Source organism: Mesoplodon densirostris, chromosome 3 (assembly GCF_025265405.1).
Source record: "Mesoplodon densirostris isolate mMesDen1 chromosome 3, mMesDen1 primary haplotype, whole genome shotgun sequence".
Lineage (NCBI taxonomy): Eukaryota > Metazoa > Chordata > Mammalia > Artiodactyla > Ziphiidae > Mesoplodon > Mesoplodon densirostris.
Window position 1 is genome coordinate 174,040,645 of NC_082663.1, and position 15,853 is coordinate 174,056,497.

At 49.2% G+C, this 15,853-nt stretch overlaps 1 protein-coding gene across 1 annotated transcript in view; it reads left to right on the top strand.

Moving 5' to 3' along the window:
* CCNJL (cyclin J like) overlaps positions 1-15,853 on the top strand; it is a 53,984-nt gene that overhangs the window by 36,674 nt on the left and 1,457 nt on the right. The window contains exons 3-4 of the mRNA XM_060092618.1: positions 13,353-13,655; positions 15,240-15,399. Coding sequence (XP_059948601.1) covers positions 13,353-13,655; positions 15,240-15,399 — 463 coding nt within the window. The remainder of the gene's footprint in view (positions 1-13,352; positions 13,656-15,239; positions 15,400-15,853) is intronic.

Sequence of the window (15,853 nt, forward strand, 5' to 3'; positions counted from 1 at the left end):
TGGGATCTTCCCGGACCGGGGCATGAACCTGTATCCCCTGCATCGGCAGGCGGACTCTCAACCACTGCGCCACCAGGGAAGCCCTCGCTGTCCACTTTGAGCTCTGTCTATGCTCCCAGCAGAGAGTACATTTGCATCCTGCCTTTCTGCCTTGTCCTGTCCAGGGTGTCCGGGTGAGAAATGGGTTCCCAGACCAACTGCTTTTAAGGCTCCTTAAGCCAGAAATCAGTAGCCTCATCTCTTAGGGCAGGTACCAAAAAAGGCACTGCCTCTGGGTCTCAGGAGATTCTAGGAGAGGGCTGTCTTTCTCCTAGGAAAGTGCCTCACTCCCCTTCTCTCATCCCTGCATCCCTCCCCTCCCCTCCCCTCCCCCTGCTTTGAGGACTGAGAAGCAGCTTCTTTGACAGCAAACTGGGGGGAAGCAGTCCTAATCCCTCCTGGATTTCCCTTCTGGACAAGGATGAAGGAAGGCACACCAGCTCCCCCCAAAGCTAGGAATGCTTGGGACCCCTCTGGGGCACTAATTGTACGCAGCAGATGCAAAGGGAGCAATTTTTCCAGGTGGCCTTGTTCAGGGGTGTCCTTCAGACAAAGCCTAAGATTTATTTATAGGATTAAACCCAAATCTGCAAGGAAATGTGGCTGCCCCCGTGCAGGAAATAATTTAACACTCCCTGCCTCTCATGCAAGAGTGGCCAGCACTCAGTTTCCTCCCTGCCATGGTTTCACATTTCAGAAACCAGGATAGGCCTTACCTTTGATCTGTGCGCTTCATATGACCATAGTTTATTATTTCCTCCAAAAAGCTGCTGCAACATCAGTGGTACATCTTCTAATCGGTGACATTTTGGCGGTGGCCACACAGCATGGGTGGACTGAAAACAGTGGTCTGTCACGTGAGGGCCACGCTGAGCGGATCCGGGCTCGGGGCTCCAGTGTCACAGCGCAGTGAGTGAGGATTTTCCATTTCCTGTTCCCATCTCTGCAGACTGGCAGGCCTAGAACTATTTGGGGGGAGGGATTTTGTGTGACGTGCCGGTTGGATAGCTGGCTGGGCTGGAAATTCAGAAATCACACCATTTGCCTTAGCAATTCTAGTGCCCAGACCTGTTTGGCCAAGGCCTGAGGTTTTTTGAGAGGAGGGGGGATCTTGAGCTGCATGGGTTCATTAATCATGCAGTGTTCAGGAGCCCTTGACCCTGCATGGGTAAACCAGTCAAAAAACATTTATTCCACCTCTGCAATATGCCAGACGCTGTGTTCAGCCCCGGGGAGACGGGGGTGAACAGTAGGGGTGCCTACAGGCCCTTTCGTTGACGATGGTTCATTCCACACACATGTACCTACTATGTGCTGAGCCTGGGAGACTATAGGGCACAAAGCAGATCAAGTCCCTGTCCTAAAGAAGCAGCCTTCAAGCCAAGCATGACCAGCAGGTCTCTGGGTACCTGCCAAGAACAAGCCAGTCACCCTTCTGAGAAAATCCAAGTGTCCTTACTGTTAGGAGAACAGCCCGGCGCACACAAAGACCCGGACATCGACGTTGAGCACCCTGTCTGCTCCTCACGCTGTCTGCAGTTTGGCTGCTGGGAGCTAGGCGTTCATCTCTATTTTCTTTTTATTTACAGTAGCCTTGAACCCTCTCTGTAGTGAATACTCGTGTCTTGTAGTACCTTCTCCGCTCTTATGGCCAGAATTGCATTATACGCATTCTCCTGCTAGTGCTGAAGTCTGAGACGGCAGACTCAGAGTCCTTCATTAGGCACTGTTCCCCACACCCAGAGACTGTCTTCCAGATTAGAGCCCCTCCTTGCCTTGCCTACGAGACTCGGGCTCCACGTGGTGGGTGTTCACTCCCCTGGTCACAGCAGCCTGCCCTCCATAGGACACCCACCGCCTGGTCAGCATTGGTCTCGATTGTACCAGCAAGGCACCTTTCAGTTGGTTTTAAAACCCCTTCCAAATAGATAACTAATAAGAACCTGCTGTATAGCACAGGGAAGTCCACTCAATACTCTGTAATGGCCTATATGGGAAAAGACTCTAAAAAAATAAGAAGAGTGGATATGTGTATATGTATAACTGATTCACTTTGCTGTACACCTGAAACTAACACAACATTGTAAATCAACTATACGGTGGTGCAGTGGTTAAGAGTCTGCCTGCTAATGTAGGGGACACGGGTTCGAGCCCTGGTCCGGGAAGACCCCACATGCCATGGAGCAACTAAGCCCATGAGCCACAACTAGTGAGCCTGTGCTCTAGAGCCCGTGAGCCACAACTACTGAAGCCCGCGCGCCTAGAGCCCGTGCTCTGCAACAAGAGAAGCCACCGCAATGAGAAGCCCGCGCACCACAACAAAGAGTAGCCCCCGCTTGCCACAGCTAGAGGAAAGCCTGTGCGCAGCAATGAAGACCCAACAGAGCCAAAAATAAATAAGTAAAATAAATAAATAAATTTATTTTTAAAAAAAAAATAAAGATCACTGTCCTCTAGACAAAAACAAAAGCCCCTTCCAGGCCCAAAGGAAATATGCCAGCCTGTCCCCTCTCTGGGTGGTGAGATGAGATTATTTTCATGTTAGGAGTGGATTTTCAAGATGGTCTTCAAGGAGCATTCCTTGCCTTTCCCTATGTCCTAGTCTTGGACTAGGGCAGATCCACATTCAGGAACCTTCTCTGGCAGTTACTTTGCCGGTTCTGGCTTCTAGGGACCCATCCGTGGCATCTTGTCTTCTGAGAAGTTGAAACTGCTTTTCCTCAGCAGGAGAGTGGTATTTGTTCCTTGTAGAAAACAGAAAAAAAATATAAAGAATAAAATAAAAACTACTTGCAAACTCACTGCATTTTTTTCTATAATCAGAATTTGGGGGTGGAGGGCAGGTCCTGGCTTCCGTGATCATGGAACGGTTAATATGTATTGTTTCTATGCCAGGCAGTGTTTTGAATTCTTTGTGTGGGTTTGCTCATTTAATCCTCAGAACAATCCTGTGAAGTAGGCACTGTTATTTTCCTCAGTTGACAGAGGATGCAACTGAGGCCCAGTAGTTGGGTAACTTGCCCATGGGCACACAGCTAGGATGGGGACCCAGGTGGCCATCACCACCCCCCAACCCTGTCCCCCGAGTCCTTGCTCTCAGCTGCTACACAACAGCAGCATTTGTCCCACAGCATATCACTTTTATTTATTTATTTATTTATTTATTTATTTATATAAATTTATTTAATTCTGGCTGCATTGGGTCTTCATTGCTGTGCGTGGGCTTTTCTCTAGTTGCAGTGAGCGGGTGCTACTCTTTGTTGCAGTGCACGGGCTTCTCATTGCGGTGGCTTCTCTTGGTGTGGAGCACGGGCTCTAGGCACGTGGGCTTCAGTAGTTGTGGCATGTGGGCTTCAGTAGTTGTGGCTCGTGGACTCTAGAGCACAGGCTCAGTAGTTGTGATGCACGGGCTTAGCTGCTCGGTGGCATGTGGGATCTTCCCGGACCAGGGCTCAAACCCGTGTCCCCTGCATTGGCAGGCAGATTCTTAACCGCTGTGCCACCAGGGAGGTCCCAGACCACTTTCTTCCTTGGCTATAGCAAGAAGACTCAAACCAGCAAATGGAGAGGTTGTTGGGAGATGCCAGGCTCCCCTGCTTTCCGAGGCTGCAGAGTGCGTTTTAGCTGACCTGGATGAAAACTTCGGCCCTAAGGACCGGGTTTCACGTCTGGAAGTGGCTCCGCTTCTAACCTTGAGAGAGAGGGCCAAGATTTCTGCACTCCTCCCCTCCCCCTCCCCTTCCCCCTTCTCCTCTTCCTCTTTCTCCTCCCTTCTCCAAGCAGAGAGGTTGGAACAACAAAGGATCCAGTACCCCTCCATCCATGCCTTCAGCACCGCAGCCTAGAAGAGCTCTCCCTCAGCTCTTCCTGCAGCCGGCAGCCTGGTCAGGCCCAGTCCAGGGCAGCCCCTGGTGAGCCAGGAGTGGGCATTCTGCAAAGCAGTGACCCTCATTACAGGGGAGAACTCTGTAATGTAACCCGGGCCCCAGATGCCAGCCGTGTACATGACAAGGGGCCACATCCCATGGCCCCTGCTTTTACAGTCAATGATATTATTTGGGTCCCTTGAAAGAGGAGCACAGGGCTTCCTTGGTGGTGCAGTGGTTGAGAGTCCGCCTGCCGATGCAGGGGACACGGGTTCGTGCCCCGGTCCGGGAAGATCCCACATGCCGCAGAGCAGCTGGGCCCGTGAGCCATGGCCGCTGAGCCTGTGCGTCCGGAGCCTGTGCTCCGCAACGGGAGAGGCCACAGCAGTGAGAGGCCCACGTACCGCAAAAAAAAAAACAAGAGGAGCACAAAGGAGCCTGGGCTTTGATGGGGCCACCGTGTGAAGTCATCCCACCAGTTGCACCATCCTGAGATGGGGAAGTCCTCGCAGCCAGAAGGGAAGCCAGTGTCTGACCCAGCTGGCCGAATGCCACCTCTGACCTCGGAGACATTTTTACAGTTTCCTCCTGGAGAAAACAACCACCTGCAACCTCACCCCCGGTCCAAAGTTGGACTCAGGGACCGAGTCAGCCTGTCATAAATGTATTTTCATTCATTTGTGCATTCAGTATTTATTGAGCTCTGCTCTGTGCGGGAGACTGGAGATGCAGCCTTGCTGTGAGGAGGGGAAGGCGGGAGACTCTGTAAGGCAGGGTGAGGACGGGGACTTGATCTGTCTCGGGCCCCACCATCTCCCAGGCTCAGCACACAGTGGGTACGTGTGTGTGGAAGGCATCTTCAGTGACAGGGACCGTAGACATTCCTTAAGGACCTTTCTTTGTGTCCTGAAGAAGGAAGGGAGCTCAACCAGGGAAGGTAGCCGAGCTTCACCTTCATGCCGGGTCTCCCTGACACCCAGGTCTGGCTGAGATTACAGGCTTGTTTCTGCGGGACGTTTCCTAACCTCCAGGTCTCTGGAGGGGCTGGAGCTCTTGGACGCAGCATGTCTGCAGCAGGATAGCGTGGGGGAGACACATGCTCCCCGCTTCCCACCTGCTATGGTCTTCACAGCTTCCTGCCTTCCCTGAAAACCACCACCGAAGCACTGTCTTATAGCTGGAGGGTTTTCTTGCTGTGTCCCTGGCTTTCTCTCTCTCCCACCTCAAATCCTGCACAAATTAAGCTGTTATTGCACCTGTGACTGTGACTGCACAGTTGGTCCTGAAGCGAGCAGAGGTTTATAAAGCAGCACACGTTCCCATGTTTGTTGAGCGCTGGGCCCTGTTCTGAGCACACCGAGCCCTTGTGTCATCCTCACCAACATTCTGTCTCCTTCTGTTTCTCCCCTTGCACCGGCCCCAGAGGTTGAGACTTGCCCAGACCACACAGCCAGCGAGTGGCTGAGCCTCTGGAAAACCCAGGGTGACCCTCGGCACCGTGCTTGCTCTGGCTCTCCGTGCTGCATCGCAAAGTCAAACAGCCTTTCGGAGGGTGCCGTCCCCAGAGTAGTTTCCTGGCTTCTCCATCAGATTGCTCAAAATCTGTCTCCCCTGCTTCCTCGGAAAGACACGTGTCTGCTGGACATAGGAGCACGCCCCTTTGGGGATGAGTAGGAAGCAAGCTTCTGGCCTCAATAACTACAAAAAGCCAAAGAGCTTTTTTTTTTTTTTTAATTGATGTATTGTTGATTTACAGTGTTGTGTTCATTACTGCTTTATAGTGAAGTGAATCAGTTATACATTACATTCTTTTTTTAATATTTTCTTTTCCATTATGGTGTATCACAGGATACTGAATATAGTTCTCTGTGCTATACTGTAGGACTTCATTGTTTATCCATCCTATATATAAAAGCTTATACCTGCTAACCCCACTTCCCACTCCATCCCTCCCCCACCTCCCTCCCCCTTGGCAATCACCAGTCTGTTCCCTATGTTAGTGATTCTGTTTCTGTTTCCTAGTTAAGTTCATTTGTGTCTTATTTTAGATTCCACATATAAGTGATATCATATGGTATTTGTCTTTCTCTTTCTGACTTACTTCACTCAGTATGACAATCTCTAGGCCCATCCATGTAGCTGCAAATGGCATTATTTCAGTCTATTTTATGGTTGAGTAGTATTCCATTGTATCTTCTTTATCCATTCATCTGTCAATAGACATTTCTGTTGCTTCCATGTCTTGGCTATTGTAAGTAGTGCTGCTCTGAACATTGAGGTGCACGTATCCTTTTGGACCATGTTTTTTTCTCAATATATGCCCAGGAGTGGGATTGCTCGATCATATGGTAGCTCTATTTTTAGTTTTCTGAGGAACCTCCATACTGTTTTCCACAGTGGCTGGACCAACTTACATTCCCACCAACAGTGTAGGAGGGTTCCCTTTTCTCCACACCCTCTAGGGGAGGTTGTTCTTTATTACAGAGAGTAACCCTGTTGGAGATTTACTCTTCAACTTCAGTTCTGCCATTGGAAATAAAAACTGAGTCTTGTTGATCATACAGATCTTTAGTGGAAAGGCTCTGGAGTAAATAGGAGGATTGATGAAGATGAGTATTTGTAGAGAACATGGGGGTTAGATGGGGAAGCTGCAGCTTACCTGACACTCACATCCATGGGAATTCCTGCGCCCAGGTAGATAAACTCACTATGGAGACTTTCTGGAATTGCAGGGATCTTCCTGATTGTATCTGAGATTTCCTGTTTGTGGTATAGAAAGCTCTGAACTTTGGAGCCATTTATGTATTTGTTTAAAAAAAAACCTTCCCTGGTGGCACAGTGGTTGAGAGTCCACCTGCCGATGCAGGGGACACGGGTTCGTGCCCCGGTCCGGGACGATCCCACATGGCACGGAGCGGCTGGGCCCGTGAGCCTTGGCTGCTGAGCCTGCGCGTCTGGAGCCTGTGCTCCGCAACAGGAGAGGCCACAACAGTGAGAGGCCCACGTACCACAAAAAAAATAAAAATAAAAATAAAGCAAAAAAAAAAACCCACTTGGTTCTCTTTAGCCAGGGAACTTTGGCCTCATGTCTGAGCCTAGGTTTACCTCCTGAATGGGCAGCAGGTAATCCTGAATGAGTCTGTAAATGGGCATCTTGCCAGGCATGAAGGACTGTTGGGGGGATTAACTGGGACCTGTCTAGTAGAGAGTGGGCAGCGCTGGGCCCGGGCTTGAGAAATGGGCAGCGCTGGCTTTTTATAGACTCCCATTCTGTGCTGTTTATGTTTTTGTTTAAGAATTTTTCTAAAGGCAGTGTAAATGTGGATGAGCGTTAGAGCTGCATAATGCATTCATGGGGGTTCATTATAATATTTTCTCTATTTTTTTTGGTATTTAAAAATTTTTCCAAACTAAAGAGTTTGGTTTCTGTTTTGTTTTGTTTTGTTTTGTTTTTTAAGCAATTAAAAATACTGCTTCTCTTGACCCTACTTCAGAAAAGTCAGGAGTCTGTTTGGTCTGTTTTAAGGCTTGATTGTCAGGACAGCAGGTAGAAGAAGAAAGAGCCAGTCTTTAGTCAATTCGTAGAAACAGAAAGTAGAAAGGTGGTTATCAGGGGTTGGTGGAGGGAAACAGGGAGTTGTTTAATGGGTATAGAGTTTCAGTTTTGCAAGATGAAAAGAGTTCTGGAGATTGGTTACACAACAGTGTGAATGTACTTAATGCTACTGAACAGTACAGTTAAAAATGGTTAAAATGGTACATTTTCTGTTATGTGCATGTTACTATAATTTCTTTGAATGCCATTTAAAAAAAGAGAGAGAAAAAAAAAAGCCAGTGTGTGAGTGTCACTCCTGAGGCTTGCTGGCTTACAGTGTCTGGCCACTGTGGCCTAGTCTGTGGTTAAGAGTCTAGGTCACTTGGTGGCCTCACAGTCATCAGTCCACTCACTAACTCTGTGACCTGCCAAGTGTGACTCAGGCTCTTTGCACCAGCCCCTGGGAGTGTGGGAGCAATCAGTCAGCTGATGTGCAGAGCATCCTCAGAGGTGTTTTTTCTATGTTTCACCACTGCCACCAACACTAAGGGCTCATGTGCATGTGGCTGGCCTCCCAGATTCAGGGTGAGTGCTCTGATAGGCTTAGGAATTTTTTTTTAACCTTGGTATGTTGACAGTGCTCCCACTGTTCAAATTTGGGACAGTGTGAATATCCAAAAAGAAAAATGTAGATGAAATGGTAAAATTGTTAAAAATTCTTTTTTTCAACACCAGTGTAATAATTTATTCAGGAAAGGATCCTCCATGGATGCCAAACCATTGAGTTAAAGGCTGTTGGGAAACAGGATATTCACTTATTCTTGAGGTGTCACCTCACAGATGACTTATTAATTTCACAGGAGAATGGTACCTTTAGAATGGAGAGATCTGGTGTCAGCACCTTAACCAAGCGATCAAATGTAGCATCACTATTGCTGGGACAAACTGATGTTGTATAATTCCTGATGTGATCTGTTAAGAGGGACAAAACGTCACCTCTGTAGTTTTCTTGCTCAAACCGTTTGATCATGAGGAAACAATCAGGGAATCCAGAATATGGGACATTGTACAACTGGCCTGGATTCATCCAAAGAGTCCATGTCATGAAAAACAAACAAAGAATGGGACCAAAGAGATGTAACAGACACCATGTGTAGCCTTTTGGATCTGGATCAAAAAAACAAAGGTTATAAAGGCATTTTTGAGACCCTTGGGGAAAGTCAAATATGGATTGAATGTTAGAAAATGTTAACTACATTAATGCTGATGTTGTTGCAATTGCTAATAACATTATAATTAAGTAGGAAAATGACCTCAGGGATGGATGCTGATATATCCAGGGGTGGCACGTCATGCCTGCAACTTAATTAAAAAATGGTCCAGTAAAACCAATATTTATATACCACACACACACACACACACACACACACACACACACACACACGGCAATTGTGTTGCTCCGTGTCAGCTGTTGGTGAATCTGGGGAAGGGTCATCTGGGTTCATTGTTCAGTTCTTTCTTCTTTCCTGTGGATTTGAAACTTTTCCAAATAAAAAGTACATCAAACAAGTTGAAGACAGTCTGTGGCTCTTGTCTGACTTGCAAAGACTCGGACTTCTGTCCCCCGCCCCTCCCGGGGGACCTGCCTAAAGACTCCCAGGCATCTGTTGTCTGTGCCATTTGTCAATAAGGAGCAAGCAGCTGAGTGGCGGTGCTCGGTGGTGGCGGGCTGGGGACAAAGGGCTGCCCGGCTCACGGTCATGGGAGGAGGGGAGGAAACGTCTGCCGGGCACGTGCAACACCAGGAAAGTCATAAAATCTTTGCTGGCTGTGAAGTGTGTTGTTCGGTGAGAGCAGGGGCTGCAAGGTCACTCCTAGGTGTGGAGCTGAGTGCTTGCGTGAGCTTTTTCTCTGAGCCTCTGGGGCTCCGAACAGAACCTACCTGGGAGGATCTGTTGTGTGTCCAGCACATGCTGGTGCCCTGCCCAGCATGGAAACTCTGTCCATTTCTGTGTGCTGGGTACTTCTTACAGCACTTTGCATCCTGCATAGCCATGCTTTCTCCGTGTGGGGCGGATTCCTAGAGAAGAAATGAACAGCCTGTGGAGTTCAGTGCTTTTAGGTCCAGGCTCAACTTGACCCAGCTCTGCCCTGCTCTGCACTGCGGCGGGTCCCCATGTAGCCTCCCCAGTGTGGGGAGCAGAGAGAGCAGATGAATCAGATTCCTCAGTAATCCGTGGCCCCTTCCATTTGAGGGTGATCCTTTTTGGGCCTGGTGGCTGCGGAAAAGGCAGAACTCTAAAAGGTTTGAAAAGCACTGAGGGCAGGGAGGAATTAATCTGATTGAGCACATCTGCCATCGGAATAGATTGCTGGCTGCCAGCAAGACCACGGAAGGGTCTTGGTGCCACCGCTGGCACGATGCAATAGCGATGCTACATTTGATCGCTTGGTTAAGGTGCTGACACCAGATCTCTCCATTTTAAAGGTACCAGATGCAAAGGTTTCTGCCAGAGCGGTGACCTTCACCGTGCCACCCTCTGCTCTGGGAAGAAAAGAGCTCTAGCTATTGAGTGCCTGTGAACAGCATTGGCTCAGGTCAGCCCAAGGTTCAGGGAAACCTTGACAATTTTGCAAGAAAAATATTATTTTCTTTCTTTTTAATTTGCATAAAGAAAAATGAATTGTTGGAGAAAAAAATAACAGATACAGATAATCAGAGAGCATCGGAGAACAATTCAAATGGCCGACAATTCAGCTATCCAGAGAGAACCATTCATTCTCTCAGCAAATAGGCATTTGGGCATCTACTGTGTGCCGGGGGCTGTGCTGGCGCCTCGGGGCACACCTTCGAATATGTGGGACATGGTCCCTATCCTTCTGGGGCTCACACTTGTTAACGACCTATGAACGGTCAGGTGCTGGCCACTGTTACTACTATTAGAGATTAAGCTATCGGAGTGTGAGCAGTGCGTTGATGACACCGAGCGGCCTCTGAGCTGAGCTCTGGAGGACAGGTGATAAGGGGGTGAGGGGATGAGCACGCCCGCTGGAGGAGGGGCCAGATTCCCAGTGTGGCTGGATCCAGTGCTTGGGGAGGGCGAGGGGCCCTGAGGCCACGGAAGGCAGCAAGACCTGGTCAGCAGGGTCCCCCCTACCCAGGATTTCAGCGTTCAAGAGCCTCTTCCCCTTGGGGAGGGGGCAACACTGTCCTCACCCTTTCCTGCCTGAGTTGCCCTGGTTGGTACAAGGCAAGGGAATAAGGTGTGTGCTCCGCCGGCGGGGCCGTGGATGGGGCTCGGGAAGGAGAGGAGTCTGGGTTGCTTCAGGACCAGTCGGCATCGTCTCTGCTCCTCCGTGGCAAGCACTAGAGCTTCTCGTCACCAGCTCTGCCCACCCAGTGGGCTGTTGCCTGGCTCCCTGAGAAGAAGGATGCAGGCTTCCCAGACTCAGTGTCTCGTTTCTCAGGGACGTCTTTTGAGGCCTTAGTGAGGAATGTGTTGTATCTGCTGCAGGGCCGCCTGCCTGAAGTGGTTGCTTCCTTATCTCTCAGCGAGCCTGAGCGTCTGCCGAGAACTGGGTCAGGGGGCGCTGGCAGTTGAGCACAGGTGTGTGGATGACTTGTTGGCTGTTGCCTTCATCGGCACAGATGTGTGCTCGGAGCTCAACTGGGTCACCCACTGCCTCTTCCGACACCTGCTCCCGCAGCTGTTCTGCACCCAGTGAGGTTAGGCTTGGAGGCCAAGGTGACCAGACCGAGGCCACCACCATCCGATGTGGGCATCGGGCAGCACGTGGGGACCATGGTCAGGGAAGGTTTCCAGGGGGCAGTGGCTTCGAGGTGAAGGATAGGGTGAGCTTTTGGCGGAGTGAAGAGGGGACGGGGAAGGGTGCTCTGGGCAGAGGGGCTGCGCGGACAAAGGCTCGTAGGCAGGGAGGGCACGGTGCCTGCAGAGAACTTCCGTGGCCGAGGCTACAGCCAGGTGTGCGTGGTTCCCCCGAGTGGGGGTGTGGTGGCTGCACGCCCCCTGCCTGCAGAGCCCTCCACAGCAGAGGCTGCTACTAGGGCCTTCCACAGCTGATGACTGCCAGGGGGACATTGCTATGGAGATCCTCGGTTCCTTGACCCTTGAGTGGGATAACCCCAGGCTTGTGTTTTATTTCTGTTTGTTTGCGGATTTATTTCCTGCAGATTATTTCTTCATGCGGATTTATTTCCTGCAGATGATTTCCAGGACCTTCCAGTCTGAGGTCATTGTTCCTTCAGTACTTCCCGAGCTGTGTGACATGTCTGTCTGCGGGGTTTTGCATCTTTTTGCCACTGTGCATTGATATGAATGTATTCCAGTTGTCTGTTCCTGCAAAACGAATCACCCCAAAACTAAGTGATTTAAGACAACAACGATGTGGGTCGCTTGGTGGTTCCTGTGCTGGTATTACCTGGACTCCTTCATACAGTTGCTGGAGGATCCGCTGGCCTGGAAGGTCCAGGGTGGCCTCATTCATGTGTATGAGAGTCGGTGCTGGCTGGGCTGTTGCCTGGGCATCTTGGTTCTCCTCCTTGTGGCCTCTTCACCTCCAACAGGCTAGACTTGATTCCTTGCACAGAGGTCTGGGAATGGCACCTCAGGCGGGACAAAGGCAGAAGATGCAAGGCCTCTTAAAGCCTCGCTTTGGAAGTTACATGACGCCACTTTTTTTGTTTTCCAGTTTTATTGAGATACAGTTGGCAGACTGCATTAGTTTAAGGTGTACAGTGGTTTGATATATGCATATATTGTGAAATGATCACCACGATAAGTTAGCATCCATAATCCCACATAGTTAGACTTTTTTTTCTTGCAGTGAGAACTTTACAGATCTACTCTTTTAGGAACTTTCAAATACGCAATATGGTTAAGTATAGTCAGTATGCCTGACGTTGCATCCCCAGGACTGATTTATCTTATAACTGGTTGTTTGTCCCTTCTGACCGTCTTCACATCCCCCACCCCCTCTGGCAACCACCAATCTGCTCTCTGTATCTGAGTTTGTTTTTTTAAGATTCCACATGTAAGAGATATCATAACAGTATTTGTCTTTCTCTGACTCTCTCATTATTCACTTAACATAATGCCCTCAAGGTCCATCCATGTTGTCCCAAATGGCAGGATTTCCTTCTTTTTATGGCTGAATAATATCCCATTGTATATAAATACCATATTTTCTTTATCCATTCATCTGAAAGGGGACACTTAGGTTGTCTTGGCTGTTGTGAATAATGCTGCAGTGAACGTAGGGGTGCAGAAACCTCTTCAAGATCAAGTGCCCTTTTGGCTTTTGTCCCTTTCCTGTCTTCTCCTACTTATAGATCTTTCCTAGGCTCACATCCCAAGCAAACTGTGTCTGGAGGAATCCAAATTAAGAACCCATTGACAGAGTTTAAACTCAGTCTTGTAGATACTGGGGAGCCACTGAAGGACTTTTCCACGTCTGGAGGGACAGGACCAGATTTGCAAGGTCACCGTGACAATGGCGCCCTGACCAGTCCTGAGGCTGAATTAGTGAGGACCAGATGGGAGGGCCACCTTACTCCCCAGGCCCTTGCTGCTGTTGCTAACTGCTGTTGTGATCCTCATTGCTGGTCTGAACATTTGGTGTGAGGTTTCCCACTGAATCTAACAAAAGCTTTCGGATGTAGAATTTCCCTCTTACATGTGAGAGAACTGAGGCACAGAGAGGGTGAGACACGTTTCCATGACCACACAGCACAGCTGGAAGTGATGGCCTGGGGATTCGAGCCCAGGTGTGACAGATCTGGCATGTGCGCCTTTGGGCTTGCTCCTCTCCCTGTCAGCACCGTCCAGGTACTTTAAGGTGGGCTTTTACAGCAAGTGTCGTAAAAGTCCCAGTAACCTCTGCTTCTCCCTCAGGTAAGTTCGAGGATAGGGAAGACCACGTCCCCAAGCTGGAACAGATAAACAGCACGAGGATCCTGAGCAGCCAGAACGTCTCCCTTACCCAGAAGGAGCTGTTGAGCACAGAGCTGCTGCTGCTGGAGGCCTTCGGCTGGAACCTCTGCCTGCCCACACCCGCCCACTTCCTCGACTACTACCTCCTGGCCTCCGTCAGCCAGAAGGACCACCACCGCCACCGCTGGCCCACCACCTGCCCCCGCAAGACCAAAGAGTGCCTCAAGGAGTACGCCCACTACTTCCTAGAGGTCACCCTGCAAGGTGGGGCTGATGTCGGGGCCTGTCCGCCCTTCCCCCACCACACGGGGGGCCGGGGTCAGGGGCCCTGAGAGACCTGCCCCAGGGAGTCCTTGCTGACGGGGGCCCATCCACCCAAATCACCAGATCACTGCCCTTGGCAGGGATCAGCAGAGAAGGAGCGACGATTCAACCCTGTGTTAGCAGGAACGTGTAAAAGAGAAGTAGCAGCTTGTATGCAGGCAGCGGGTAGCCTGTCTATTTACTGATCACCTGGTAGTGTTTTATACACTAATCTGGAACACAATGCAAATCCACAAGTAGGTCACTCCGGAAGAGCTATCATCATACAGGTAGGGTGGGAGAGAGGATTATGTTTACATCTGCTGTAGCAATAAACTTTTACCTTGTTGGGGGACTTTTATTTGAAGGGTCTAAAGATCTAGATATTAAGTACAACGCTAGGTCAGAAATACTGTTGATACAACCACCTGACAACCCGCTGCAAACCAAATATCAATAATCTCAGTAACATCATCAACAATTGTAATCTCAAGCATTAAATGAGCACTTACTATGTACCAGGCACCTTATTTTAGTGCTGTGCATGCATTGTCTCATTTGAACCTCACAACGACTTCACATGAAAATCATTTGTGCAATTCTCATTTTACGAATCCGTTTCCTTAGTCGATACTCAAGACGTGAAGTAACGTACCCAAGGCCATTGCTGGAATTTGAACCTGGGGAGTCTGACTCTGACTGTGTCTGTAACCGTACCACCCTGCCTAATTCATACTTTAACAGGCAAATGTTGAAATCATTGCAAGTCATAAACAGGATAAGACAGCATCATAATGCACTGATAACTGACTGTTCTTCATGAGAATTGTGGGAATTTCAACAGTTTGCCTTTGCACATAAGTAGTCCCAGCTTTGCCGTGTTGCCAGATATCAAAGCAGGACGTTAAAGATTTCTCAGATCATTTCCCAGTGTGTACATGTACCAAAACATCCCGCTGTACACCATAAATATGTACAGGTTTTATCTGTCAATTATACGTCAGTAAAGCTGGGGTGAGGTGGGGAGGATTCCCCAGTAAACCTAAGTCAAGTTCCAATTTTAGTTAAGAATATCAAACACTTATAGTGGCATTCATTCATTCGTTAGTTCTTTCAACAGATTGTTAGGGAGTGCCTACTGGGGGCCAGGCTTTGTTACTAAGTAGCCTTCAGTCATAACCTCAAAAAGAAGCCTTTGAAACAGTGTGTGGGTCACCCCTAACAGCCAAAGGAAGGAGCAGGTGTTTGGCAGTTCTGCTTGTAGCCCATCAGCAAGCCCAGTGCAGCCCCTGGAAGCCAGGGATGGTATTTTGAAAACTGCTGCTCTAGGCTGACATAATAAATCCCAGACTGAGAGACCCAAGGTGTTTTAAGTTTCAAGAATGGAAATTCATGCTGTTTTAATTTTTCATCGTGTGTGTGTGTGTGTGTTTGCGGGAGCAGTGAACAACCTTGGACCTAATCATTTGTCTACCGTGGAGCACAAGGCAGGACTCCAGGACCAGGCTTTCTGATGCTGACTCCTTCTCTGTGATTCTCTTTCAGATCATATTTTCTACAAATTCCAGCCTTCTGTGGTGGCCGCAGCCTGCGTTGGGGCCTCTAGGATTTGCCTTCAGCTTTCTCCCTACTGGACCAGAGACCTGCAGAGGATCTCAAACTACTCCCTGGAACATCTCAGCACATGCATCGAAATCCTGCTGGTGTAAGTTCCTCTCCTGATCCTTTGTGTTTCGGAAATACCGAAGTTCCACTTGCTCATAAGACCCACTTCAGGCAATTTCCTGGAGGCTTATGGTGGGCTGGTGGCTCATGGAAAGTGGGCCGTGGTGACTCCTGACAGAATTGGGATTCGGGGAGTTGGTCCTTCCTATTTTGAGTAGCTTTGGGTTTGCAATTTTTAGGTCAAGAGTGCAGCAGCAGAAGGGCTCTGTGCACATCTTTCTGAGTGTCTTGGGCTCTTTGACCCAGTGTATCAGTCAGTCTTCTGGGTGATTATATTGAGACACTCTCATTATGAGCTGCTTTTCTCAGACATGGCCACAAAGCTGACTCTTAGCCAGCTAAGCCCAGAGTGGCTTCACGTAAGAGGCCACAGCCTACTTGCAAGGGTCCTTGGGAATCTTGGGGAGGAAGTGTTCAGTGTTTCAGAGAGGATG